The sequence below is a fragment of the Candoia aspera genome, chromosome 3 (genome assembly GCF_035149785.1).
Source record: "Candoia aspera isolate rCanAsp1 chromosome 3, rCanAsp1.hap2, whole genome shotgun sequence".
NCBI lineage: Eukaryota > Metazoa > Chordata > Lepidosauria > Squamata > Boidae > Candoia > Candoia aspera.
The window spans coordinates 112574622-112601456 of NC_086155.1; the positions used below are offsets into that span (position 1 = coordinate 112574622).

Sequence of the window (26835 nt, forward strand, 5' to 3'; positions counted from 1 at the left end):
AGCAACGTTCCAAACGCCTTCCGCTTTCATTTCCGCCTCGGGTAAACTAAAGGATTTGCCTAGACTTACAACCCTTGCCTAGACTTACAACGCTAAGCCTCTAGACGGCGACGGAAGTAGAGCAGTGATCAACTTCCTGCGCTAACGGACAAATCAGGACCCAGTGACGCCCAAGGAGGTGGTGCCTTTCCTCCTTCTCTTCCGTTGCGAAGCTGTTCCCGGGATTCCACAGGTGGCCGAGCGTTCTGGTCAGGGGGTGGCCTCTTGGCTTCGGAGGCAGGGGTGCGCGTTCGTCTCCTTTCCAGCTGCTCGCTCACCTGCTGGCCATGTGTCGTGATATCTACAGCTGGCCAGGACCGTATGTAACTGCAAGGTGAGCCTGAGGGAAGAGAATTGCTGGGAGGAGCCTGTGGCTGGCTGGCAGGCTGGCTGGCTGGCAGGCAGGCAGGCAGGCGGCGAAGAAAGTAGCGATACTCTCCCTTAAGTATGGTGCTAAAGAGTAGTGGGAGCAGTTTGGATGTCCGGGGAAAATAGCATTGACAGCGGGATCTAGGCGGATCTCTGGAAGGAGTCCCGCTATTGCTGGAGACTGTCCCCTGAAAACCGCTCCGGAGTGATCTTGCTGGAACGGAAGGTTTGCGAGGGTTGTCTCATCTCGTTTGCATCTCCAGAAAAGCTAATCAGTGGGAGAAAGTTTTGCAGAAGGAGCGGCAGCTTCTGTCCCTTTCGCAGCGGAGAACCGAAAGTGTTTCTTCGAAGATTTGGAATCACAGTAGAAAAATGACCAAATTTTTAAGTTTTCAGCATACGGTAAACACCAAAAGAAATAAAAACAGATCCAAATGGGTTTTCGGTCTGGCCTTCAATGTTATGTTTATTAAATCATCATAATCATAAGCCTTAATATATATCCAATGTGTGTGCACAAGACAGAAAGAGATCTTAACATGACTGTTATTCTACTCTTGGAGCCTATCCTCGCATCCCCAGAGTTATCCTTTGCTGTTCCGGAAGCATTATTTCAGCCTGAGTGTTGTTTCTGTATTTCTAAGATCAATGGTTATTGAGTCTGGAGCAGATGTCATTAAACTAGATTTATCTGCTCTGTGATGCAACCTCAGATGTAATACTACTAGCATGAACAGTGGTTTCAATCCCAAGGACTAACATTCTTTTCATTCCAACCCCAGCACTATAAGCAAAATATATTATGATCTTGTTAAGCAGACTTTTTAAAAATTAGCATAAAAGTAACTAGAATGAGAAATATGAATAATTTCTATGTCTGAGTAGAATTCTAAAATGCTATCAGCATAAAAATTAGTAAACAAATGCAAAATATCAATATGCATTATTGCTAACCTTGAGAAAATTGCATTTGCTTATGTTCATTGATTTGAATAGAACACAGTCATGTTTCCCTTATTTTACTTTCCTATGAATTCTTTCCCTTATTTTACTTTCCCTTATAATACTTTCCTATGAATTCTTTTTGGTGTTTCTAATGGTTTCTTCTTTTTCTTTAAAATTTATCTTTCATTGTGGTTGATAAAAATGTCAGTCTTGTAGGCAGCAGTTGGTGAAATAAATTAATTCAGTGCTAGACTTTATTGGGAAAAGTTCTGAAAAATTTGCCACTGTAGTAATACACATTTATAAATGCACAATTATAAACATCTATGTTGTGGCAGTATTTGGAATAGTATGGACAGTTCTGCTCCCCGCACCAAAAAACCCTTTAGAAATAGAAGACACAAAGACAAAGGCAGCTAAGTGATTAGAGGGTAAGAGAATGTTCTGTTTTGTTTTGTTTTGTTTTTAAAGTCAACAACAGTTTGGAGCTCTCCAAAGGAAGAACAAGATATCTTTATACAGATTTTGAAGAAAGTCTTGTCTCATCCAGTGCAAACTATTAGTGCAGGAAATACAATGTTATCTTATGTGGATTGAAATTCTGGTCCTCAACTTTTTGTGCGTTACATCCTACCAATCCCTTTGTCAAAGAAACTGGGTCCTACCGAGGTAGAAACAAAAAGGCAATTCTTTTTCATAGAAGGCTGTTTGTTTGTTTGTTTGTTTGTTTGTTTGTTTGGAATTTTGCTACCACCCATCTCCCCCCAGAAGAGGGACTCTGGGCGGATATGGTGAGGTACCAGATGACTGGAAGAAGGCAAAGGTCCCTATGTTCAAAGAAGTTGTGGAATGGCACCTCTCCCTTCTTGGCTGCTACAAGTAGTAGTATTTTTCATCTCTTTCTTACAAGGGGGTGCTGGAGTACCTATTATCCACATATCTGGCTGCATTGCATTGGCACCCCTGCCCTAGCTGCTTTTCTACTCCCATAGTTTTATTTTTTCTTCAAAAGGGGAAGCATTTTAAGAACCTCTTTACTCACTGCTGAAATGTTGCAGTCCCTTCCCATCAGCTCAACATTCTTGCACCTCATTCAGGTCTCATGCAGATTGCATCTCTGTAGTTAAGAAACATTAAACTTGAGGGCTATCCACTATAGATGGCTACAGATAGTCCTCAACTTACGACCAAAATGGGGACCAGAAAATTCAGCGTTAAGCAGTGCAGTCATTAAGGGAGACATCACATGACCACACCCTATTACATCACCTTTTTGCCATGGTCGTTAAACAAATCACCCATGTTTGTTAAGTGAGACATCACATGACTGCACCTTGCAACCTCTTTTCAGCTTCCCCATTGACTTTGCTTGTCAGAAGCCGGCTGGGAAGGTTGCAAATAGTGATAATGTGACTGTAGGACGCTGCAACTGTTGTAAGCGTGAGCTGGTTGCCAAGCACCCGGATTGTGGTCATGTGACTGTGGGGATGCTGCAACAGCCATAAGTGCGAGGACCGGTCATAAGTCACTTTTTTCAGCACCATCATAATTTCAACTAGTCACTAAATGAATGGTTGTAAATCGAGGACTACCTGAACTGCTTGTAATCCCATCTCCTTTCTGAGGTGAATTCATTCAGTCCTCTAATGCACACATGTACGAGTGGCTGTGGCAGCAAGGATATTGAAAGAAAGAAGAGGCCAGTGAGAGATTGAAGGGGCCCATTTTTTTTCATCTCCATTGTACACCAAATGTTTGTGGTGACTTACAAGCAGTTGCTAAGAAGCATAACTGGCAAGTGCTGTTGCATTTATCAACATCTGGTTCACAGTTTGGGGAAAAAAACTCCAATTCTAAATATATTTCCTGGTAGATCAGAAAATTGGGGACCTGTTTTCACAGTGTTCTTTACCTGCATTGAACATTCCCTAAAGATCCCCATCACCGCCTTGAGTTATATATTATTATATGTAATAATAATAATACTATACATAAAGATCCTATACATAAAGGATATAAACTGGATTGGTTGATCAGCTTGCTTACTCTTATACACAAGGTATCTCTGTTGGACGATCTGGGATTGGTTAGACACTGAAAACATCTTAGTGTAAGAGCAAGCTGGCCTTGTGGGCAGATCTATAACTGACCAATTTCTCATTTTGCAACACCTTCCTGTGGCTTCCTATGACAGTGGAAGACATATGGTACACATGGCAGTAACTAGTAAGCCAAGACAAACCATTGAGTACAGCTCAGAGTGTATAATGGTCAAGGAACAAGAAACTAAGGTCTGTGAAGATAGATTGAAGAAATTGTGAATATTTAATATTGAGAAGAGAAGACAAAGGGGGATATGATAGCATTCTTCATGCAAAAGAAAGCTAAGATGTGTTTATATTGGGAAAAGGTTTGAGTTTCAGAAAGACAGACTTTAACTGAACGCTTAAAAAACTCTTAACATTAAGATCAGTTTGACAGTGCAAACAATTACCCAGGGAGATGGTGGGATTCCCTTCATTGGATGTTTTCAGATAGATGCTGAAAAGATATCTATCATGGATACTTTAATTTGGATTTCATGCAGAGCAGGAAGCTGGTCTTGATAGCTTAAAGGGTCCTTTCCATCTATATAATACTGTGATACAGAAGTTGTCTTCTTAAAGAGGTATAATAAAATTACTTGAAAAGGGGAAATGGGGAGGTGGCCCACTCATTTTTTGTATTTATGTACATATATATATTAATTGGGTTTATAGGCAGCTTCAGTTGCAAATGACACTGAGCAGCATATATCCCAACATTTGTTTTTGTTCTTTATTCATTTAGTCGCTTCCGACTCTTCATGACTTCATGGACCAGCCCACACCAGAACTTCCTGTCGGTCGTCAACACCCTCAGCTCCCCCAGGGACGAGTCCGTCACCTCTAGAATATCATCCATCCATCTTGCCCTTGGTCAGCCCCTCTTCCTTTTGCCTTCCACTCTCCCTAGCATCAGCATCTTCTCCAGGGTGTCCTGTCTTCTCATTATGTGGCCAAAGTATTTCAGTTTTGCCTTTAATATCATTCCCTCAAGTGAGCAGTCTGGCTTCATTTCCTGGAGTATGGACTGGTTGGATCTTCTTGCAGTCCAAGGCACTCTCAGAATTTTCCTCCAACACCACAGTTCAAAAGCATCGATCTTCCTTCTCTCAGCCTTCCTTATGGTCCAGCTCTCGCAGCCATATGTTACTACGGGGAACACCATTGCTTTAACTATGCTGACCTTTGTTGTCAGTGTGATGTCTCTGCTCTTAACTATCTTATCGAGATTTGTCATTGCTCTTCTCCCAAGGATTAAGCATCTTCCGATTTCCTGACTGCAGTCAGCATCTGCAGTAATCTTTGCACCTAGAAATACAAAGTCTTTCACTGCTTCTACATTTTCTCCCTCTATTTGCCAGTTATCAATCAAGCTGGTTGCCATAATCTTGGTTTTTTTGAGGTTTAGCTGCAAACCAGCTTTTGCACTTTCTTCTTTCACCTTCATCATAAGGCTCCTCAGTTCCTCTTCACTTTCAGCCATCAAAGTGGTATCATCTGCATATCTGAGATTGTTAATGTTTCCTCCAGCAATTTTAACTCCAGCCTTGGATTCCTCACGCCCAGCATGTCACATGATGTGTTCTACGTACAAGTTGAATAGGTAGGGTGAGAGTATAGAGCCCTGCCGTACTCCTTTCCCAATCTTAAACCGGTCCGTTGTTCCGTGGTCTGTTCTTACTGTTGCTACTTGGTCATTAGATTCTTCAGGAGGCAACAAGATGACTTGGTATCCCCATACCACTAAGAACTTGCCACAATTTGTTATGGTCCACACAGTCAAAGGCTTTAGAATAGTCAATAAAAGAGAACTAGATGTTTTTCTGAAACTCCCTGGCTTTTTCCATTATCCATCGGATATTGGCAATTTGGTCCCTAGTTCCTCTGCCTTTTCTAAACCCAGCTTGTACATCTGGCAATTCTCGCTCCATGAATTGCTGAAGTCTACCTTGCAGGATCTTGAGCATTACCTTACTGGCATGTGAAATGAGTGCCACTGTTCGATAGTTTGAACATTCTTTAGTGTTTCCCTTTTTTGGTATGGGGATATAAGTTGATTTTTTCCAGTCTGATGGCCATTCTTGTGTTTTCCAAATTTGCTGGCATACAGCATGCATTACCTTGACAGCATCATCTCGCAAGATTTTGAACAGTTCAGCTGGAATGCCATCATCTCCTGCTGCCTTGTTATTAGCAATGCTTCTTAAGGCCCATTCAACCTCACTCTTCAGGATGTCTGGCTCTAGCTCACTGACCACACCGTCAAAGCTATCCCCGATATTGTTATCCTTCCTATACAGGTCTTCTGTATATTCTTGCCACCTTTTCTTGATCTCTTCTTCTTCTGTTAGGTCCTTGCCATCTTTGTTTTTGATCATACCCATTTTTGCCTGGAATTTACCTCCAGTGTTTCTAATCTTCTGGAAGAGGTCTCTTGTCCTTCCTATTCTATTGTCTTTTTCCACTTCCACGCATTGCTTGTTTAAAAATAATTCCTTATCTCTTCTGGCTAACCTCTGGAATTTTGCATTTAATTGGACATATCTCCCCCTATTGCTGTTGCCTTTTGCTTTCCTTCTTTCTTGGGCTACTTCTAGTGTCTCAGCAGACAGCCATTTTGCCACCTTGGTTTTCTCTTTCTTTGGGATGTATTTTGTTGCCGCCTCCTGAACAATGTTGTCAACTTCTGTCCAGAGTTCTTCCGGGACTCTATCTACTAAGTCCAGTCCCTTAAATCGATCCTTCACCTCCACTGCATATTCCTTAGGAATATTAGTGAGCTCATATCTAGCTGATCTGTGGGTCTTCCCTAAGCTCTTTAGTCTGCTCCTAAATTGTGCAATAAGAAGTTCGTGATCGGAACTACAGTCAGCTCCAGGTCTTGTTTTTACCGACTGTATAGATGTCCGCCACCTTTGGCTGCAAAGGATGTAGTCAATCTGATTTCGGTGTTGTCCATCTGGGGAAGTCCATGTATAAAGCTGTCTCTTAGGTTGTTGGAAGAGAGTGTTTGTTATGCAGAGTGAGTTGTCTTGGCAAAATTCTATCAGCCTATGTCCTGCTTCATTTTGTTCTCCCAGGCCATGCTTACCTGTAATTCCAGGTGTCATTTGACTGCCCACCTTAGCATTCCAGTCCCCCGTGATGAAAATAACATCTTTTTTAGGTGTGTTGTCCAGTAGGTGCTGCAGATCCTCATAGAACTGCTCTACTTCAGCTTCTTCAGCATCTGTGGTTGGGGCGTATATTTGGATCACTGTGATGTTAAATGGCTTGCCCTGAATTCGAATTGAGATCATTCTATTGTTTTTTGGATTGTATCCAAGCACTGCTTTAGCCACTTTACTATTAATTATGAAGGCTACTCTATTTCTTCTGTGGTCCTCTTGTCCACAGTAGTAGATCTGGTGGTCATTTGATGTGAAGTGGCCCATTCCAGTCTATTTCAGTTCACTGACGCCCAGAATGTCTATCTTTAATCTTGACATCTCACCAATAACCACATCCAATTTGCCCTGGCTCATAGATCTTACATTCCAGGTTCCAATGGTCTGTTGATCCTTAGAACATCGGATTCACCGTTCACCACCAGCACTGTCGGCTGCTAGCCGTTTTTTCGGCTTTGAGCTAGCTGAGTCACATCACGTCTGGGGCTAGTTGAACTCATCCTGTTCCTCCCCAGTAGCATTTTGACCATCTTCCGACCTGGGGGTCTCATCTTCCGATGGTATACCGACATATCTCTGGTTGTACTGATCCATTTAGTTTTCACGGCAAGAATACTGGGGTGGGTTGCCATTAGCTTCCCCAGGGATCGCATTTAGTCTGACCTCTCTGTCATGACCTTCCTGTCTTGGGTGGCCCTTCACGGTTTAGCTCATGGCATCGTTGAGGTGCTCAAGCTCCAGCACCACGACAAGGTAACGATCCTTTGCTGAAGCCCAACCTTTGTAGGTCATGTTAAAATAGTATGATAACAACAAAGCATAATAATATAGACTCTTAATTCACAGTTTACTGTAATTTACAGTTTACAGGTTACAATAATAAAGATTCTTAATTCACAGTTGTCTGTATATAATTGTACTCATTTGACTTATTTCGATTTTGTTATTTTTATTCTATGTTGCTGGTCATTGACCAAATAAACATTATTATACTTACTAGATTCTTAATTCATAACTGAGTAGTATTATGGCTGGTTGAACACAGCAAAGTAAAAAGGCAATCCTTTTAAGTCAAAATCTAAAATTACAACAACATAACATGGAAAATTTTCAAATTATCTCATTGAAGTGACTTATAAAAATGGGAAATCTCTCTGGTGCTCTCATTTTTGAGTGATGACTAAAAATTTTTACAAGTATTTACGTCCACTGGGAAGATACATCCATGCATTTTTTTTGTGTGCAAATAAAAAGAATAATCCTTTACTGATCACCCATGTAGGAGCAGTAATATCTTAAGATTGTTTGTTGTTTATTCGTTTAGTCGCTTCCGACTCTTCGTGACTTCATGGACCAGCCCACGCCAGAGCTTCCTGTCGGTCGTCAACACCCCCAGCTCCCCCAGGGACGAGTCCGTCACCTCTAGAATATCATCCATCCATCTTGCCCTTGGTCGGCCCCTCTTCCTTTTGCCTTCCACTCTCCCCAGCATCAGCATCTTCTCCAGGGTGTCCTGTCTTCTCATTATGTGGCCAAAGTATTTCAGTTTTGCCTTTAATATCATTCCCTCAAGTGAGCAGTCTGGCTTTATTTCCTGGAGGATGGACTGGTTTGATCTTCTTGCAGTCCAAGGCACTCTCAGAATTTTCCTCCAACACCACAGTTCAAAAGCATCGATCTTCCTTCGCTCAGCCTTCCTTATGGTCCAGCTCTCACAGCCATATGTTACTACAGGGAACACCATTGCTTTAACTATGCGGGCCTTTGTTGTCAGTGTGATGTCTCTGCTCTTAACTATTTTATCGAGATTTGTCATTGCTCTTCTCCCAAGGATTAAGCGTCTTCTGATTTCCTGACTGCAGTCAGCATCTGCAGTAATCTTTGCACCTAGGAATACAAAGTCTTTCACTGCTTCTACATTTTCTCCCTCTATTTGCCAGTTATCAATCAAGCTGGTTGCCATAATCTTGGTTTTTTTGAGGTTTAGCTGCAAGCCAGCTTTTGCACTTTCTTCTTTCACCTTCATCATAAGGCTCCTCAGTTCCTCTTCACTTTCAGCCATCAAAGTGGTATCATCTGCATATCTGAGATTGTTAATGTTTCTTCCAGAGATTTTAACTCCAGCCTTGGATTCCTCAAGGCCAGCTTGTCGCATGATGTGTTCTGCATACAAGTTGAATAGGTAGGGTGATATCTTAAGATTAGAACTTCTAATATTTTAATGGGAGTTGACTCAAAAGCATACTAAGTACATTGGCATTGTGTAGCAAACTATGGGGATATATTCAGAATAGAGGTCTGCAAATTATTTTAAAATTCATATTTACTAGCAAGTGGCTTATTTTCTTTTTATTTTCTTTTTATTATCTAGGGTTACAACAGGACCTGTCCTTGTCTTGGATTGCCAGTAAGATAGCCTGTGTGCAAGAGTAGGAAACAAAGTACAGTTGCATAGCAGAGCTGCTTTGATGTGACGGGTAAGGTCTATTTTTATTTATTTTAGGTATTTTGAACCCAGAGCTATCCAATTTTACAATGCATGATTTTTCTTTTGACTTATATCCACATTTGCTGGAGTCTAGTATTCTTTTGGAGAAAGAAATGCTGCTGTTTGAAGGAAAGAGGTTGTCAGGATCCTTTCCAGTCTGGATTTAAATCTGTCTGTTCCAGGATGCAGCAGCATAAATGGTGACTGGTGTCCCAGGAGATGCTATTATCATCCCATGTTAAAGCAGCTATACCTGGTATTAGTTATTTTCTAGGCCTAATTCAAGATGTTCATTATAGGTGTATAAAACCTTATATGTCTTGCAAGATGGCCTGCCTAGTCTGCCCATAGTCTTGGATCTTCAGTGCACCGCCTTTTGCAGGTCCTGCCACCAATATATTTAATATAAACAGCTAATTATTATTATTTTCATAGACTGTGGAACCACTTGCCATCAAAGCTCCAATTGGTTCTCTTTTTATTACAGTTTAGGAGGGAGCTAAAATATTTCTGATTGTTTCTGAAATCTTTTAGAGATTTTAATTGGACTTACAATTTGATAATTATATTTTATTGTAAATGTAAGCTGCCCACTCAGATTTGATTAGAAGATTCTGCACTGAGCAGAGGATTGGACTAGTTAATCTCTGAGATTATTTCAATTTCTATGATTCCTTATATATAGGCCCATTAAAAAATCCAAATAATGTTGGTAGCTTCTTAGCTATCTCTCCATACATATCAGGTACCTTAAATTGCCCATTCCTGTTAAAAGGACAATTGAATCTGGTGGTTAACATAATAAAACTGTAAGGGAGAACAGTGAATGTGGTGGCCACCAAGGTAGTCTCGCTGGGCACGTTGTTGTACATTGTGTGGTGAAGGAGATCCCAAGAATAAAAAAAAACTTTTCCATGAAGTAACTGCTAAATTATTAAGCTATTAAAACATTACACTGTAATCCCAATCTTCCGAATGTTCCAGGATTTCTATGTGTTTGATGTGCTAAATACTTGGAAGATCTGTCATTTTCGTCACAGATGAGATGTTCAAAATAATGAGTGGAATGCCAGTGTTCTACTTGGATTACAATTAAAATCCCCGTGGATCGTACAAGGATGAATGACAGGTACTTTTGAGAAAGTTGTACACTAAAGCTGTCACTGCCAAAATGGCTTTATTTCTTTAAAAATTGTTCTTTTTGTATTGCATTATTTTCAATTATATCTTTGTTCTGTTAGAGGAGTTTTTATATTGCCCATTGTGAACTGGATATTAGCCACCCAGAGTTATGTATTTAATATGGGAGGTCATATACATTTTCTATATAAATGAAAAATAAAATTGTGTGTAATGTGTTTTAATGCCCTCAGTTTGCCAAGTACTTTGCTGTTCAGGAGGATGGAACATGGATCATTCATACTCTAGCATGACAGTTTCATATGATGTCAGTTTGCTTATAATACTGCTTTGATTTAAATATCTCTTTTATTCTTACTTGTACAGGTAGTCCTCACTTAACAACCACAATTGGGACTGGAATTTTGGTTGCTAAGCAAGCAGTCATTAAGCAAATCTGACCTGATTTTATGACCTTTTTGCAGTGGTCATTAAGCAAATTACTGCAGGTTTTAAGTGAACCACATGGTCGTTAAGTGAATCATGCAGTTCCCCATTGATTTTGCTTGTCAGAAGCCAGCCAGGAAGGTCAAAAATGGTGATCACGTGACCATGGGATGCTGTGACAGTCAGAAATGCAAACCGGTTGCTAAGCACCCAAATTGTGATCACGTGACCGTGGGGATGCTGCAACGGTTGTAAGTGTGAGGACCGGTTGTAAGTTGTTTTTTTTCAGCGCTGTCGTAAGTCTGAACCATCACTAAACAAATGGTTGTTAAGCAAAGACTACCTGTATGCATAGCTATAACTTTCAAGCTACAGAAAAAAGAATGTCAGGATCAGAGTAAACAAGGCTAGATCTTGTTTGTAAGTCAGGAAAAATATTGCTGCTACTAATCCCAATATATAAGCCAATGTGCACAACAGGAAGATACTGGTAGGCTTAGCAAGAGATAAAAATAACCAAGGCCTCTGCCTGTAAGGACTAACCTGCTTGGTGGATATAAAATGCTCTCTGGTGCACTGGAGGAGAATGAAAATCTACAGAGAAAAGGAGGTAGTGTAGAGTGGCAGAAAATTGGGATATGAACATTCCGCATTGCAGCATTTTGCTAAAGATTCCATTTGTCCATTATTAATATGTATTAATATAACTTTCTAATATACATGGAGCTATACATTTCCTGATTATTTTCTGCTTTTTACTGCTCTAATTCTCAAATTATTTTTAGGTGCATGGCCTAGCAAAGAGAGATAATGAACCTCATATCAGGAATTTCATGTATATAGGAGGACCAATCTTATATTGATGGTGTAATGAATATACCATTGCATCAAATCTCTGTAATTCCAGCACAGGATATTACTTTTTCCAGAGTTTCTAAGAAAGCCAAGAGGAAAGAACAGGTATGGTCATTTCTTTCCCCAGTTAGGTTTTAGGTTTATCTGAAGGGAATTGGGGAAGCATAAGTTTTCAGTCAAAATATTTCCATATGGAACTGCCTGTATTTTTCCCCTAAGAGTTTTGGCTTTTTAAATAAATTAAACACTTTCTACGTTCTTCAAGAAGCCTATTGCAAGAGGAAGTTCTGAAAGTTTTTAAGCTGTCGTTGGGGGAAAAAAACCCTGAAAACTCTCAGCAAACAGTTGATCAGTAGTAGCCAGTATATTTATTGCCAGGAGTTTTATATTTATTGTCCTCTGAGAATTTCAGGGGAGTGGTGGTGAAATCACTGGAAAGTAAAAAGCTGAGATTTTCAGCCATTTTGTGTATGCGAGAGCTCTTTTGGGAATGGTTGGGCAGGAAATAAAATAGATACATTAAATCTTTAGCAGTTTCAAAAGAGCTCTGTAGACAACAAAAATCATATATGATGATGAATCACCTTTTATGTGATTTAATTCATTGCTAACAAAAAGAAGAAGAAAAAAGTGCATTTAGCAGTTGCTGTATCTCTTACTGTTAGTCTATAGATGGCCAGTTTGTACCTGAGTATCCAGGTGATGTGTGCTGAAGCATCCTGGACTGGAGAAATGGAAGCTGCACATCTAGTCTGGATGGATGTTGCTGATGGACCCTTCTCACTTTTCTCTATGGCTCAGGGGACTTTTATAAGTCTCTAGCTTGCTACCTTCTAGAATATTCTTGAAAAATATTCCTCTTTAGGCACATATTTATCATCTTTTTCCACACAGACCTCCTTATTTCTGACTGGTTCTGCCCCTGCACTGGTTGTACTGTGTTCTTGTGATCAACTTCATTGCTGGGTCTAGGATTTGGGGCCAGTTCTAGAATCAACGCATGTCTAGAAATCCAGGGTTGGAGTTTTCATGGCTCTCTGCTATTTCGTGCCTCCCATTCTAAAAAGAAGTTGTTTATAAGGAGTAGCAGTTTTACTTCCAGAGTTAGCTCACTCAGACATACAGTACTCACTTCTGTCTTAATGCTTACCAACAGGAAACGTAATAGAGAACATGTGAAAAGTCATAAAATGAGGTTTTCTGGTCAGGAAGACACAGAATATGCAGCAGTTTTTGAGTAATGAATATTAACCATTCATGTATTTCCAGCCATGATTGATTGGGAGAGGGTGAAATTATATGTAGGTTCAGCAGTGATAATTAGCTACTGATGATTTCCAGAAATGGGCATATGGGGGCCTGATTCACTTTGATCTGGTTGCAATTCCTATTGTGCCATACGCCAATGTAGTAATGCTCTTACTACTACTGTGGTGAGGTCACATGAGTTCCTTGCTCCTATTTTCAAGGACATATTACAAGCAGCAGCCTATGGAAGCAATAGAAAGAAAGATTGTCAAATGCATTTAACTTGAGTAAGTACTCTAAGAAGCTAACCGTTTTTTAAAAATCAAGTACTAAAAATTAAAAAATACAACTAATGTAAATTGAAGTGGAGAGGTAAACCTGCATGTAAATAACATTTCAGTCCCTGGATAACCTGCTTAATTATTTCATATGACTCTTAAATAGGATGAGAGATAAATTGAGTCCAGAGGAACTAATGTGCAGGGCAAATTGATTTAAGCTGTTAAAAGTAGTTTCCATATCAAAGACAGTTGCATTTTATGCATAATAATTATTTGGGAAGCTTAAGGAGATCAGTAACATCAGGAGAGGGGCCATTCCAGGACTTAGAAACTGTCTAGGGAAAACCTACAAACTGTAATGTGCCTAATTGTTTCCTTAGCGGATCGTTGGAGAGCTTTGCCTCCCATGCAGAATTCTGTTCAAAATAAGCATCTCCAGTTTAAATGTTTTGGAGCAGTGGTTTGTTTTTATTGAAGTTGGGAGGGCTAACTACAGATTCCCTGGTATGAAACCAACTTATCTGATAACCCCTTCCCTTCCCTTCCCTTCTCTTCGTAGCCTGCTAATTCAACCTCTTTTCCTGCTCCTTGCGGCTTCTCTCAGGCATCTGCTACACCAACCAATCAGGACATTTGCAGGTAAAGTATTCTTTGTGTCACTGCAGTAAGACATAGTGACAGTAACGGTGTCAGAAGATCTGCTATCTTACAGCTGATGGTCCAGGAAATCTTGCAAGGCGAATAACAACAATTGGTCCTCCAATATGTAGCCATTTTTCCAGTGTTTTCATATTGCCATGCTGAAATGTAGCAGGAGTTGGAACCATTCGTGCATCACACAAAACCATAATTTATCTTTGCATTAGGTAAGCTCTGTGTGCAGAGCTTAGCTCATGGCTTCTGGCTCTTCCCCCAAGGCAGCATGGCTAGCAAACTAAAAATGATTCCACCTATAGTAGAGATTCCTCATGGGAAGAACCAATGGATGCAATTTAAATAGGTTGCAATTTAATTTGATGCACTAATAGCATAAAATTAACTTAGAAATAAAAAATGGATGGGAAACAAAATTATGGTGGAGAATGGTAACCTTGATTTTGGGGAGCCATGATAATGCTCTTACACACAGAACTGTTATGCAGAAGTTAAGGTATAATTCTTTTTAATGAATCATGCCTCCCATATACTGAGTGATACGGTTATTGAACAACCGGTGTATGAGATCAACACCTAAGTTTATTATGGTTCAATTTTATTAGAGTAATTAGTGATGTTCCCTGTTAATACATATATAGCAAAGGAAGCTTCCTTTAGAATATGGTGGATTCCTTCAAGATCAGAGCTTTGGTAGGACATCTGTGGCCTCCAATGTCAACTTAGTTTTCCCTGAGACTCTTCCAGTTGCTGTGTTTATTTATTTATTGTATTTTTACACCGCCCATCTCGAAAACAACTCTGGGCGGTTTACAAAGAATTTAAAACAATAACAGTTAAATATCAATTAAATAGTTACATTATAAAAATATAAATATACAAATATAATAAAAACTCTAAAATATAGAATATAAACCCAAGATTGTGAAATCACAGTCTTGTTAAAATTTTCTGGGGCATATCACAAGTCACCTGCAGCTTTCAACAAATTATTTAGCTTACAGATACCTTTTGTAGCTGAGTGTCCTGTAATCTCCTCTTAAGCAGCTTATTCTTTCCAATTGACCCTTTATTTTTGCTTATTCTCCATTCATATTCTAAAATGCTTACATTGTATGAGAAACTATCACTGTATTAATAATGTACAGGCGTGCCTCAGAGATATTGCGGGTTTGGTTTCAGACCACCGCAATAAAGCAAATATTGCAATAAAATGAGTCACACAAATTTTTGGTTTCCCATTGCATATAAAAGCTATGTTTACACTATACTGTAGTTTATTAAGTATGCAATAGCGTTATGTCTAAAAAAATGTACACACTTAATTAAAAAATATTTTATTGCTAAAAAATGGTAATATGTTGGAAAAATGGTACCAATAGACTTGCTCATGCAGGGTTGCCGCAGAGCTTCAATTTAGTAAAAAAAACGCAGTATCTGCAAAGCGCAATAAAATGAGGTATGCCTGTGATGGGTATTACATTTTTGTACAAGACCTAGTTTTCCCCATAACAGCTCTGTAAGGTAGGTTGAGGTGAGAGCTTCTGTGGCTAATGGTGGACTAGAACCTGGATCTCCCCATTCCTAGTCCAGCACTTTAGCCACTGCACCACAAAACATTTCGGATTCTAAATATCTGTTCCAACCACAGGAACAAAGTGTTTTGAGCTCAGAACAAAGGAACGTCACTGGAACATTTCTCACAAAGTTGGAACAAACCATTTTGAGCTTGAAACATAATGTTTCTAGTATAGTCATTTTGCACACCACTACAAGTGTATATATAATCAGCAAATACAAATGTTATAGTAATGATGGTCGGTGAATACTAGTTATTACAAGAATTAGAATAAGCTGGATAGCTACACAAATGTTACTAAGTATTGTTTGGACGATTCACTTTAATGCACGTCGTGCCAATTCCCAGTATGGAGGTGGAACAGGCAGGGGGGTGTTCAGCCTGTGCTATGGTGCTGGAAACTGGTTCTCCCAAGCTGTCTTTTTTCTCAAGAGCCCGTAGTAGCTCGAACAATGCACATAGGGCAGTCTTCAGCTGTCCAGCCATGCTATGCTGTATGCACATATATACACATTTAAGGGATCTTGGCATGTGATACATTGTAGCACATCAGTTATGCCGCCATATTGACTGGCCTGTTTAATTCTGCATTTGTTATGCTTGTAATTTGCCTTCCTCATACTGGCTGAAAATGTCATTTCTTCACCAAATTGTATGTGCTCTTTTTAATTTTTTGTGCTTTTATTCCATTGTTCTGCATGCAGTTCCAGTGCAGTGTGTTCTGAATGTTGTCATCACAGTCCAGTGCAATCTGCTGTTATCTTGAAAAATCTTGTCTGCCAGAATGCTCTGACTCCAGAGGCCACTGTGACAGTAACCTGTCAGAATATGGTGCAGGCTTCCAAGGCAAACTCCCTTGGGCACAAACATGTCCATGCTCTCAAGTCTAAGAATGGAAAATCCAGCCATGCTCTGAAATTCTCCAAGTCTCTCAGTGATATGGATCAGAAGGCTCAGAGTGCAATTCACAGCTTTAGCTGCGTGGAACGAACATGTTCAGAAGGCAGACTTACCCAAATGCAAGAGCAGTGTTTAAGACTTAATGTATGTCATAAAGAGAAGAAACCATTCAGCCTCAGGCCCTTCACTGTTAGCAATTCCAGACTCTCGTATTTCTGGTCTCTTTCGACAAATTACTCAAGCACTTCTCTGGCTACTGGTACCCATAGTGCTGTACACATTCCTCTCCTGGAGGACAAGTATGGCAACAAAATATCCCAGAGTAAAAATTGGTTGCAGTACCTTTTCTCCTTTCCTCATACTTCCAGTGCAAGCAGTCACGAACTGGATAACAAGTCAAGCTGTCTCCAGCCAGAGAAATCATCCAGTGGTATGGTAGAGAGCACAGGTTTCTGTTCAGATGACATGGGAGATGATGATGTCTTTGAAGACAACTCTGTGAGGCTGAAAATGACAGCACTGCGGGCACCGCTCTGCTCGGCTGAAAAGGATAGTGATCTAGACTGCCCTTCCCAATTGTCAGAAAATTTCCCTCCACTTTCCCCTGTGTCTATGTCTGGAGATGCCTGCAGGTTGGTTATGCCAAACCACTTTTCTCTACCCCCTCACAGTTCTCTGGTAACTTCCTCTGCTCTCTTCATTTTCTCTTCCATTTGCTTCAGTTCACACTGAGCTTTATTTCTTCTGAATTTGTCAGCTTTCTGAACATAAAAAATGTTTTGTTTTTTGCCTGATGCCATGGTAATCTTGTATTTCCCTACATATGTTCCATGTGTGTATGGAAAAAAGGTTATTAAGAGTGAGGATGGGAGTTGCAAGTGTTTTCTTTCTTCCTGTAAGCTTTTTAAAGATGCTGCTTATGGCTCTGGCAGATATACAGTGCTTCACCTCATGGAACAACAGGGTTGCTTGCCCCTGAAACAAATCTCAACTTCCCCCAAATCAAGAGAGGGAGAGGGAGAGGGCTAATGTCATTCCAGAGACCTTCTGAGGAGAAGTGGTAGTTCAGCACTGGCCTGCTTGAGAAAAGAACCCTGGTTGCAAGCATTCATCAGTGCATAATTGTCCTTTCACTTCTCTGCACATTTCTTTTCCAAAAATAGCTTCTGCTGCTTCAGGTCAATCTTCAAACAGGAGAGGTACCGGGCATCTGCCAGCATTCCCCAGAATTCTGAGGCTCTTGAAAAAGAGAGAGTGGCTCTGACATAAAGGTTTCCACAGAAAAGAACCTCCCTCATAGCCACAATCTTCTTTCAGAGGCCACCCAGGCTTCTCACTGAATCTTCCAAAATGTTACTAATATTTAATTTAGGACATTTGATACAATTGCAAGAAGTGCTATCCCAGCATTCAAGATCTGAATATCCATTTTACGGCTCCTCTTGTTAAAGCAAGTAATAACTTCGTCTGAAAAACTTCTGGCCCTGGGGGTTTGTGGTTTATGTCATGGCTACACTAAACCTGTGCCTGAGAGTTGTGCAAAGGGTCTTAGGCAAAGCAAGCTGAGATGCTGGCTGGCTGGCTGGCTTCTTATTTTTGTGGCAGGCAGTTTATAAATGGCTACCCCAGAGATTCCAAGGAAAATATTTTAGACATACTTCCCTTCCATCAACATTTTAAATCTTGCATGTTCAATTTTCATGTTATTGTAGAATATAATAGTGATTTCAAATAACTGATTTCCCATAACTAGACACATCATTTTGCTGTGTTCTGGAAGCACAGCAGTAAGTAAAACCCCATTAGTCTTGTTAAAAAGATAATGGCGATGTCCTTTTTATGTCCCTTCTCATTGTTACCATTTTTTGGTTGGTTGGTTGGTTTTGGTCTTAAGAGCTAGAGAGAATCAAGAAGTGTCCATGCAATCAGCATTACTTGAGCATAAGTAGTTATTCCAGCCTCTGGTCACACATGATCTCAGATATTTTATTCCTCTTTGATATTGGTTCTTTCTTCAACAATACATTTTAATGGTTTGGACCATAGGTTTTTTTTGTTTTTTGTTTTGCCTAATAAATTGCTATGTTCCTGTCATAGGATCTGCCATTGTGAAGGAGATGATGAGAGCCCACTAATTACTCCCTGTCATTGCACAGGAAGCCTTAATTTTGTCCATCAGGCTTGTCTGCAGCAGTGGATCAAGAGCTCAGATACCCGTTGCTGTGAACTCTGCAAATATGAATTCATCATGGAGACCAAATTGAAACCTTTAAGAAAAGTAGGTACAGGGATGATACTATACAGCCGAACATAATCATGAATTTCCTCTCTAGCACACATTACTGCTATTTATACTTTTAAACTTTAGATTACAATAGAAGTAGGCACTGTTGTGACCATGTGCACAATATGTTTACAAATGTGTCTCATCTATTTTGTTAGATTCTTCAAGTTTTTTAAAAAATGAGAAACCAATGTACCATGAAGCAAAGTACATGTTATTAAGAGGATCTCTTTGTTAACAATACTTCTGAGCCTAAGGATATTCTTTTTAAAAACCTAAATGAGAGGTAGTAATTATCTCTGTTCATTTGGAAGGGTGGCCATCTGTCCAGAAAAAAGACTGAAGCAAACGGGGGTGACAGCCTCTGTGGGAAAAGTAGGCAGAGTTCTGGGAGCAGCTGTATCTGTTTGTCTCCTGATAAATGGGTATTTTGTGACTGGCCACATCACTGTTGCAGCAATTTGTGAATTCACACAGACTAACAGTTGAAAGGAGCCATTTAGGCATCAGGTCCAGCCCCTGCCTAGTGTAGAGAATTCCTGATAGATTATCATCTAGCCCTTGCTTAAACACAGTGAGAGAGAGCCCACTATTTCTCACAGTAGTTGCTAACACTGTTAGACTGTTAGTATAGCTAAGGTGTTTTTCTTAATGTTCAGTCAGAGTCTTCTGTCCTGTAATCTAAATCTTTTATTTCATGTCCTGAGCTCTGGATTGAAAAAAAAAAATAGTCCCTAAACTGCTCCAGTGTGTCATCCTTTCTCTGTATATGACGGGGGTTATTTTTTCCCAGTTTCTCTTTCCAAAGCTAAACATTTTCAGTTCAACTTTTCTTCATAGGATTTAGATTCTGGTTTCCTGGTCATTTTCACTGTCGTTCCTTAAGCTTGTTCCAGTTTGTGTGAATTGTACAGTGCCCAGAATTTGGCACAATACTTGCATTGGCAACTGCACAATATAGAACAATGTGGACTTATTAATTCCCATCATTTGGAAACCATGCTGCTTATAATAGCTTAACTTTGCATTTATTTTGTTGAGTTATTAAGTTTATACCATGGCCTTCTGTTTGTATAAGCACTGAAGGGGCTGCAGTTCACTGGTGACTCATACTCAGTTCTGCACTATTATCAAACAAAGTATTCTCCATGCATTCGTTTTTCTTTCCTGTGTGCATAATTTTTGCATTTGTTTTTGTAAATTCATTTTATTACTTTATCTAATTTCTCTAGTGTCTCAGGATTGGTTTGAATTTTGACTCTGTCTTCAAGAATATAAACTAGCTTACCTACCAAATTTTATGTCATCTACAAATTTGATTAATGATTTTTAATCCAAGTCATTAATACGTATTGAAGAGTATAAGGCCTAGGAGTCAATCTTGTGGCATCACATTCAACATTTCCCTCTTAATTTGATAAAGGAACAATTTGATAAGAAACAATCTTATCACAGTGAATATTAACTATGGTTAGTAGATAGCTTCTCCTGTCACAATTCTGTTTTTCATACCTTTAAGCAATTCTGTTTTAATCAAATCTATGCACACTATAGATAGTGAAATCTGCATTACTATATTAAAGTTACTTATTTCTAATTTGCATTTCTAAAGTCACCCAAGTCACTTTGGATGATACGCAGAATTAAAAACAAAGGTATAAAACAAGCACAAATGGAAAAGAAAAATTGTCTTCCTGGTAGAACAAAACATCCACTAACAACCTATAAAGCCCCCCACATGGGGAGCCTCCGTCCTGTCTTAGCCCACAACCTGAGGAAAGAGCCAGGTCTTCAAAGCACATTTAAAGAGAACAGGATCAGGGTTCTTTGCATCTTGGGAGATGCAGTTCCCCCAAAGGGCAGGCACCACAACAGAGGAGAGATGCCACCCAAGTGCCATTGGATGCCATTGCTTGATGAAGGGCTTAATATAATACAGAGCAGTGTATCTTAGCCATGTGGTAAGCTGCATGTGCTTGCCTGATCATCTACCATCATGATCAAATTCAGTAAAATAAAGATTTCTGGCTAGAGGGCAAGTATCATTTACCTGTTCTCTGACAGTATTAGTAACTGAACACTTCTATTTTCTGGATTTCTTCTTAGTGGGAGAAGCTGCAGATGACAGGCAGTGAACAAAGAAAGATCATGTGCTCTGTAACTTTCCATATCATTGCTATCACTTGTGTGGTGTGGTCACTCTATGTCCTCATAGACCGGACTGCTGAAGAAATTAAACAGGGGGAATCCACTGGTACGTTACTTTATTTTCCTTCTAGAAATAACTTTACAAAAGGGGATCCTCAAGTCATGACAAAGAGCCAAAAATCAGGGAAGCAACTTTTTATATGTTATGCTTTCTTTTATCAGAGATTGCTTTATCTGTATTATATTGTATTTCTTTAATGAAAACTGATATATCCCTGTTTTATCTTCCTCATACTATTTTTATCCTGTCACTTAGTTCTTCCATTGGCTTTTGCTCAATTTGACATTACATGATGATACATTTGATGTTAATGATCAGACTGTAGTGGGACTTGCTCTTGTTCTCCTCCCCCTTTGCCACGGCGCTTTGGACACACTCTGAATTTACCTCAGCTTTGGAGCAGATTAAGACAAATTAAGGAACAGCAGTTTAGAAGAGAAATGTTCACCAGTAATTTCAGTTCCATTGACAAAAAGTATTGGTTACAAGCTAATTTGTGACATAAAACAAAGTGAGGTATTTGGGGAGTCCTAGAGTCTGGAGTATGCTAGGTTAAGGAAGGCTACAGTATGGCATCCCATGCTGTATTTAGTATCCCACTGAGTTTGGGATAGGCTAACTTGTCCTCTCACCACTCAAGTTGACTCTTCTTTCTTTCCACTCAATCAGTAATCAGGAAGTAAAGAAAAACGAAGCTAAAGCTACAGCACGTGTGCCATAAAAATAGTAAGAAATCCCACTCCTCTTGTTCTTCTGCATGGTCTTTTTCTGACCGAGCATCAGCTCACTAAGACAGCCTTCCCATGTGGCAATTGCAGGCCAAATGATTATTTTTCAGGACTTGTGTATGCTTACTGCAAAAAGAACAGAATTGTTAGTCTGATTTTCTGATTAAGACATATAAAATTTGTACCAATATTTGAGGTGGGAGGGCAGGGGAAATGCTTTTGCAGTTTCCATTGCTGTTCATGTAAAACATACATACCTGGATAAAGTATAATTGAAGATGCCCTTTTTAATCCAGTGAAATGTCTGTAGGCCTCATTGCCTACTTGATAAGTGTAAGATTGGCCCTTGCATTTAGACTCATTGTTTTATCACAGTAGTTCAGAGTCAGAAGCAAAGAATAAAATTATCTGCATTTTGTATGTTCAACACTTTATATGAGATTCTGTTATATATTGCATGTAAAACAACCTGAAAAGTGTATGTACATACTGTATATACATACTGTCTTTTGAGGTAAACAGTGTTATGTAAAGCACAGAAAAGAATAAGGAGTAGTAAGCAAAAAAAATTGAAGGGAAAAGATAAAAGGAAAGAGAAGGAAATCTAACTAGGGTGGTGGGGGTGGCAGTGATCCCATGTGATATCTTGGCTGTTACCATGTACCCTGCTCTGCAAATAATTGGATATGGGTGATCATTCTTGAGACCTGACTCCAGGGATAAGCGGAGTGGTATACTGACCACAGTAGCGTCTCTACCTTAGCTTCCTGATCTCATAGTGGGGATGCTGTTGAATTTGGTGGTGTTGGGAGACTTCAGTCTCCATGCCATGTAGACTGTGTATAATTTGGAATGGCTCCAGAATTCATAGCCTCAAAGATAATCATGGACTTTTCACAATGGGTATTGAATTAAACCCATATAGTGGGGAGGACACAGTGGATCTAGTTGGAACAAATGTCATGTGATTTGAAAGTGGATGTCATCAATATTAGTTCTTGGTCATAGGTCATTTCCTGATCAGCCTTCAGTTAGTTGCTACCTCAGACTTCCATAGGATGGGGGACCAATTATGATTGTGCACCTGAGGTATTGAATGGATCTGCTTAGTTTTCAGTGGGTGTGGGCTTTTTCCCAGGCAGATCTACTCATGTGTATGAGTAATACATATAACTCATTGATCTCTGGAATATGCAAGTTTCAAAGGCGATAGATGAGATTGCCCATAAGTGACCTCTCCCTGTCCGCAGGTCCCAAAGGGTTTCATGGTTTACTGAGGATCTCCAGGAGATGAAGCAGCAAAAGTGACTCCTACGGCACCAGTGGCAGAAGATGAGGAATGAACATGGCTGGGTGCAAGTAGGAGCCTGTGTTTGAGCCTAGTCTGTGGTGATAAGAGCAGCGAAGCATCCATACTTCACCACCCTTGTTATATCAGCAGAATGTCATCTAGCAGCTCTGTTTAAGATGACTTAAATCCTTCAAAGAAAAGACAGGTCAGAAGAGCTTCTTTCAGAGTGCTGTGAAAGGTTTGCAAAACTTTTCGCTAGTTCCATCACTTGTACTTGCTCAAATTTTGACTCCATGTTGGAAGAGCCAAAGGAAGTAACTGGGTTATCTGAGATGCTTACAAGCTTATTGGCTGTGATGAAGTGAACATGGTACTTTGCAGTATGAGTTTCTTCCCCTGTGGAATGGATCCTCACCCAACCTGGCTCCTACAGGAAGTTAGAAATGGAGTGAATAGCTAGGTTCAGGAGGTGGTTAATACTATTTTGAGGGAGCAGGTGGTGCTTGCCTCACTTGAGAATGGCAGTGCCATTATCTCTCGGTATAGCCATATTAGACCTTTTAAAATAAGTCATTTTAAACAGGGCTGCCAGATAGTTATCTGCAATAGGTGTGGTGAAAAAGTACAGTAACTATGTTTTGCTGTTCTTTTCACCACAGTGTAGTCCTTAATATGAGCTCTTACTTGTGATTGTATGGATTCACTCTTGTCTTCCTCCAACAGTACTATAGGCATCTTTTGCTGTGTTTCATTTCCTGGAGTTCTTCAGAAAACCAAGAGTGCCTGTGCTCTCATCACTTGCCCATTTCTGGCCACAAGTAGAGCTTCAGCCAACTACTCATCAAATCTCCCAGCTATCTCTGGAACCTCAAATTGTTTTGGGCAAACTGGACTAAGGTCCTATCTCCCTCTGGGAAGGGGTAGCACCAGTAAGTTGAAAAGCATCAGCCAGTGATCTGTCCACAGTAATGGGCTGATGGTAATGTCCTCCACACCCAGATCATGTCCCAGCTGCCCCAAGGTAAAAAACCAGATCTGTGTATGGTCTTTGGTATGTGTCAGGCTCTCAATTATTTGGGTCATTTGGAGTGTGTGTTCTTAAGAGTAAAGTTGTGAATTAGAGTTTCTACCTATATCCTTCTAGATATATATTAGTCAAATAACCTATTGTCCCTTTGTATATTTTCTTCTCCCGGTGTAGCTGCAGAACTAGGTAGGCAGACTGGAGAAGGACACTTTTATAATTGTAGAAATGGATAGGAGAAAGGAACTTGGAGAGATTCAGTTGTGTGAGTGGTGTCTCAGAAGATGGTGGACTCTCCTTCAGCAAAGGAGAGTCTACCATCTCCTGAGACACCACTCACATGTCTCTAAACTGCTGTAATATGTGTTTATCTTATTTATATTGGTATAAATACTATGGGGTGAAGTGGACTACATTATCTCTAAGGTCCTTTCCAATCCCTACATTCTATGGTGTCCATAGAAGGTCATTATAGCAAACCAGGATTAAACTTTGATACATCATGGTTAAACATCCCAAGGCAACTTGAAACCAGACTTTCAGATCATTATTTATTGGTGATAAATAAAAATCAGCTAATGGACTAGGAGAAGCAAATTATATCTTACCTACCCAAAACTATAATTTAGCTCTAACTCATAGCATACCATAGAGACACTATCTTATGACTAGCAGGCAAAAATGGAGTTAAGTTAGATTTGCTTGGACAAAATATGTCATAAACATGAGACAAAGATAGTTGCCAGAGAGATGTGAGCATGACATTCTCTCCAAATGACAGAAGCTGAATGAATTTATTGCAAAATAAGTGGTTTTGCTTAATAGATATGCATGCATTTTTCTAATGAATTTCTGTTAAATGCTTGTTTAATGCTTTTAGATCTTCATATAGAGCTCTTGCTGCTATCTTGTATCTGAATATTCTGGTGACTTACACTTTATTTAAACTCTAATTCTGAGTTCTTTGAATTCTTCCCTCTCCCCCCCTCCCCCCAGGTATTCTAGAGTGGCCATTTTGGACTAAGCTAGTGGTAGTAGCTATTGGTTTCACCGGTGGAATTCTCTTCATGTATGTTCAATGCAAAGTCTATATACAGCTTTGGAAAAGACTTAAAGCTTATAACCGTGTGATATATGTACAGAACTGTCCAGAAACAAGCAAAAAGAACAGATTAGAAAAACCTGATACTGAACATGCAAGTATCCTTACAAGCCATCATACAGAGACTATCAATTCAAATTGCACAGAAACTGAAAATCTGAATGCTAACATTCTTCATATCTGACATAATGTTTTTTCTTGAAGATTTGGATCAGCATTATTTACTGTTTTCAGATATTTAAAGCCAGTTAAGACTGTTAGAATTATTTTTCTTTACCAGAGCAGCAAATCTGAAGATAAATTGAAGAAAGTGCTGCTTGGGTGACATATATATGAAGTTGAACATTATTCTCTATACATTTTAAATAATTTCAAAATAAGTTTTTGAAGTCTTTATTTTTTCATCAATCATTCTCAAATATGTCTTGTTAAGAATTAAAATGTCTGTTTTCACTACTATATGAAACAACTAAATGAGGCACTTAGGAGCAAAAACACAATGTTTTTATATAAACATTTTATTGTACATACTTCTCTAGTGTACAAGGCCCTGGTTACAACTCTTCATGTTGTAAGTCCTATGTAGTTCTAGTATTGCTGTAAAGAATTTGCCTAAACTGTATTGTGAACCGTATCTCACTCAGGGTAGGGAGTGTCAAAGCATGAAGCACTTTTAATTGTTTTTATATTATAACAAATTTGAAACAATCTCAGTTCAGTGTGTTCCTCTGACTTACTGAAACCACATTAATATGTAGGCCTAACCATTTGCCTTAAAACAACAAGGGTTGTACTAAAAAGTCCCTCAAATGTTCGTAAGTCTAATAATAAATCTTTTCTTGACATTTTGTTTCTTTGCCCTTTTTGAAAATACTGCATATATTGATTATGGAACAGAAAATAATGAAATTGTAATGTTATCAGGGTTCTCTGTGGAATTAGAATAAGACAGTTGGAATAAGCCAATTGATGGATTTTAACAAGGGGAGAATTTCAGTGCTGCATTTTTCTAGCATTTTGCGCATGAGTGCATGCCTTCAAGTCAGTCTTGATTCCTGGCAATTGCCTGGACAAATCCATGCAGATTTCTTGGCAACATTTGTGGAAGTGGTTGCTCCTGCCTCCTTCACACTGAAATATTGTGTCTGGCCCAAAGTCACCAGCTGATTTTTGGGCCTGATGCAGGACTAGAATTCATAGTCACCATTTCTAACTCAAAATTTTAACCACTACCCCAAATTGGCTCTCTTTCTAGCATTACACCTGCTTGTAATGTATTTGGAATGCAGTGCTGTTTGTGTACATGCTATCTGACATTTCCATCTGAGAATTTAAAGCACATTTAACAAGTTGATAAAATGCACCTATTCCCCATAGGGACCGTCTTGGAAAGCCCAAATGTTAATCATAAGAAATTGAAATCTTTGATTTCTTCATTTATTACTTTATTAAATTTCTAGGACACCCAACTCCAAAAGTACTCTGGGCAACTTCACAAGAAGTTTAAAAGAAACAACAGTGTTACATAAAAACAACCATCATCTGAGGGACAACATAACTGCCAACTATATCACCCAACTCAAAAGGGAGTGGACCCAAGGCCTGGGGTGGGTGGGGGAGATAACTTTTCAAGATTGCTTAAAGGCAGGCAAGGTGTAGACCATATGAATTGGTAAGTTAAGTAAATTAATTGACCACTGCCTAAATGTGGACAGTTAGCTTTTTTTTTAAGGTCTTTTTGAAATAGCTGAAAAAATTGGACACACGCAACACATTATGACTATTTTCTGCAAACTAAGCTTTCTTTACTGTCTTAAATTTCCAGATAGATTTTGGTGTGCATTTGGTTTGGTTGAACCAACTTAACCCGTTCGTTGTGGCAATTCAAATCAGCAGCCGCAGCATAACAAGCCCTGCTTGGATTGCAATCTGAATCAACCTGCAGTAAGCAGGATGGACTCTCCTACCATAACTTCTCCTGCTGGATATATAGGTGGTAGAAGGATGTGTAAAGGACATGTA

At 39.4% G+C, this 26835-nt stretch overlaps 1 protein-coding gene across 2 annotated transcripts; it reads left to right on the top strand.

Annotated features, from left to right (window-relative positions):
- Positions 1–262: 262 nt before the first annotated feature.
- On the top strand, positions 263–25658 carry LOC134493829 (uncharacterized). 2 transcript variants are annotated; one of them, XM_063298629.1, is made up of 9 exons: positions 263–373; positions 8976–9081; positions 10077–10221; positions 11444–11618; positions 13602–13681; positions 15980–16807; positions 18273–18453; positions 20566–20713; positions 21338–21690. In XM_063298629.1, the coding sequence occupies exons 4-9, from the start codon at positions 11529–11531 to the stop codon at positions 21349–21351; spliced, it is 1341 nt and encodes a 446-aa protein (XP_063154699.1). In that variant the 5' UTR covers positions 263–373; positions 8976–9081; positions 10077–10221; positions 11444–11528; the 3' UTR covers positions 21352–21690. The 2 variants fall into 2 exon arrangements, with proteins under 2 accessions (XP_063154699.1, XP_063154698.1); XM_063298628.1 differs by lacking the exons at positions 263–373; positions 21338–21690 and adding an exon at positions 24708–25658 and having other exon boundaries at positions 9062–9081.
- Positions 25659–26835: the final 1177 nt, after the last annotated feature.

What these genes read in the sequence shown, in the direction of transcription:
- LOC134493829 (XM_063298628.1), top strand. Translation starts at nt 11,529, where the DNA reads ATGAATATACCATTGCATCAAATCTCTGTAATTCCAGCACAGGATATT. An exon ending in ACCAATCAGGACATTTGCAG is followed by an intron (nt 13,682 to 15,979) that starts GTAAAGTATTCT and finishes TTCTGCATGCAG; the next exon opens with TTCCAGTGCAGTGTGTTCTG. An exon ending in TAAACAGGGGGAATCCACTG is followed by an intron (nt 20,714 to 24,707) that starts GTACGTTACTTT and finishes CCCTCCCCCCAG; the next exon opens with GTATTCTAGAGTGGCCATTT.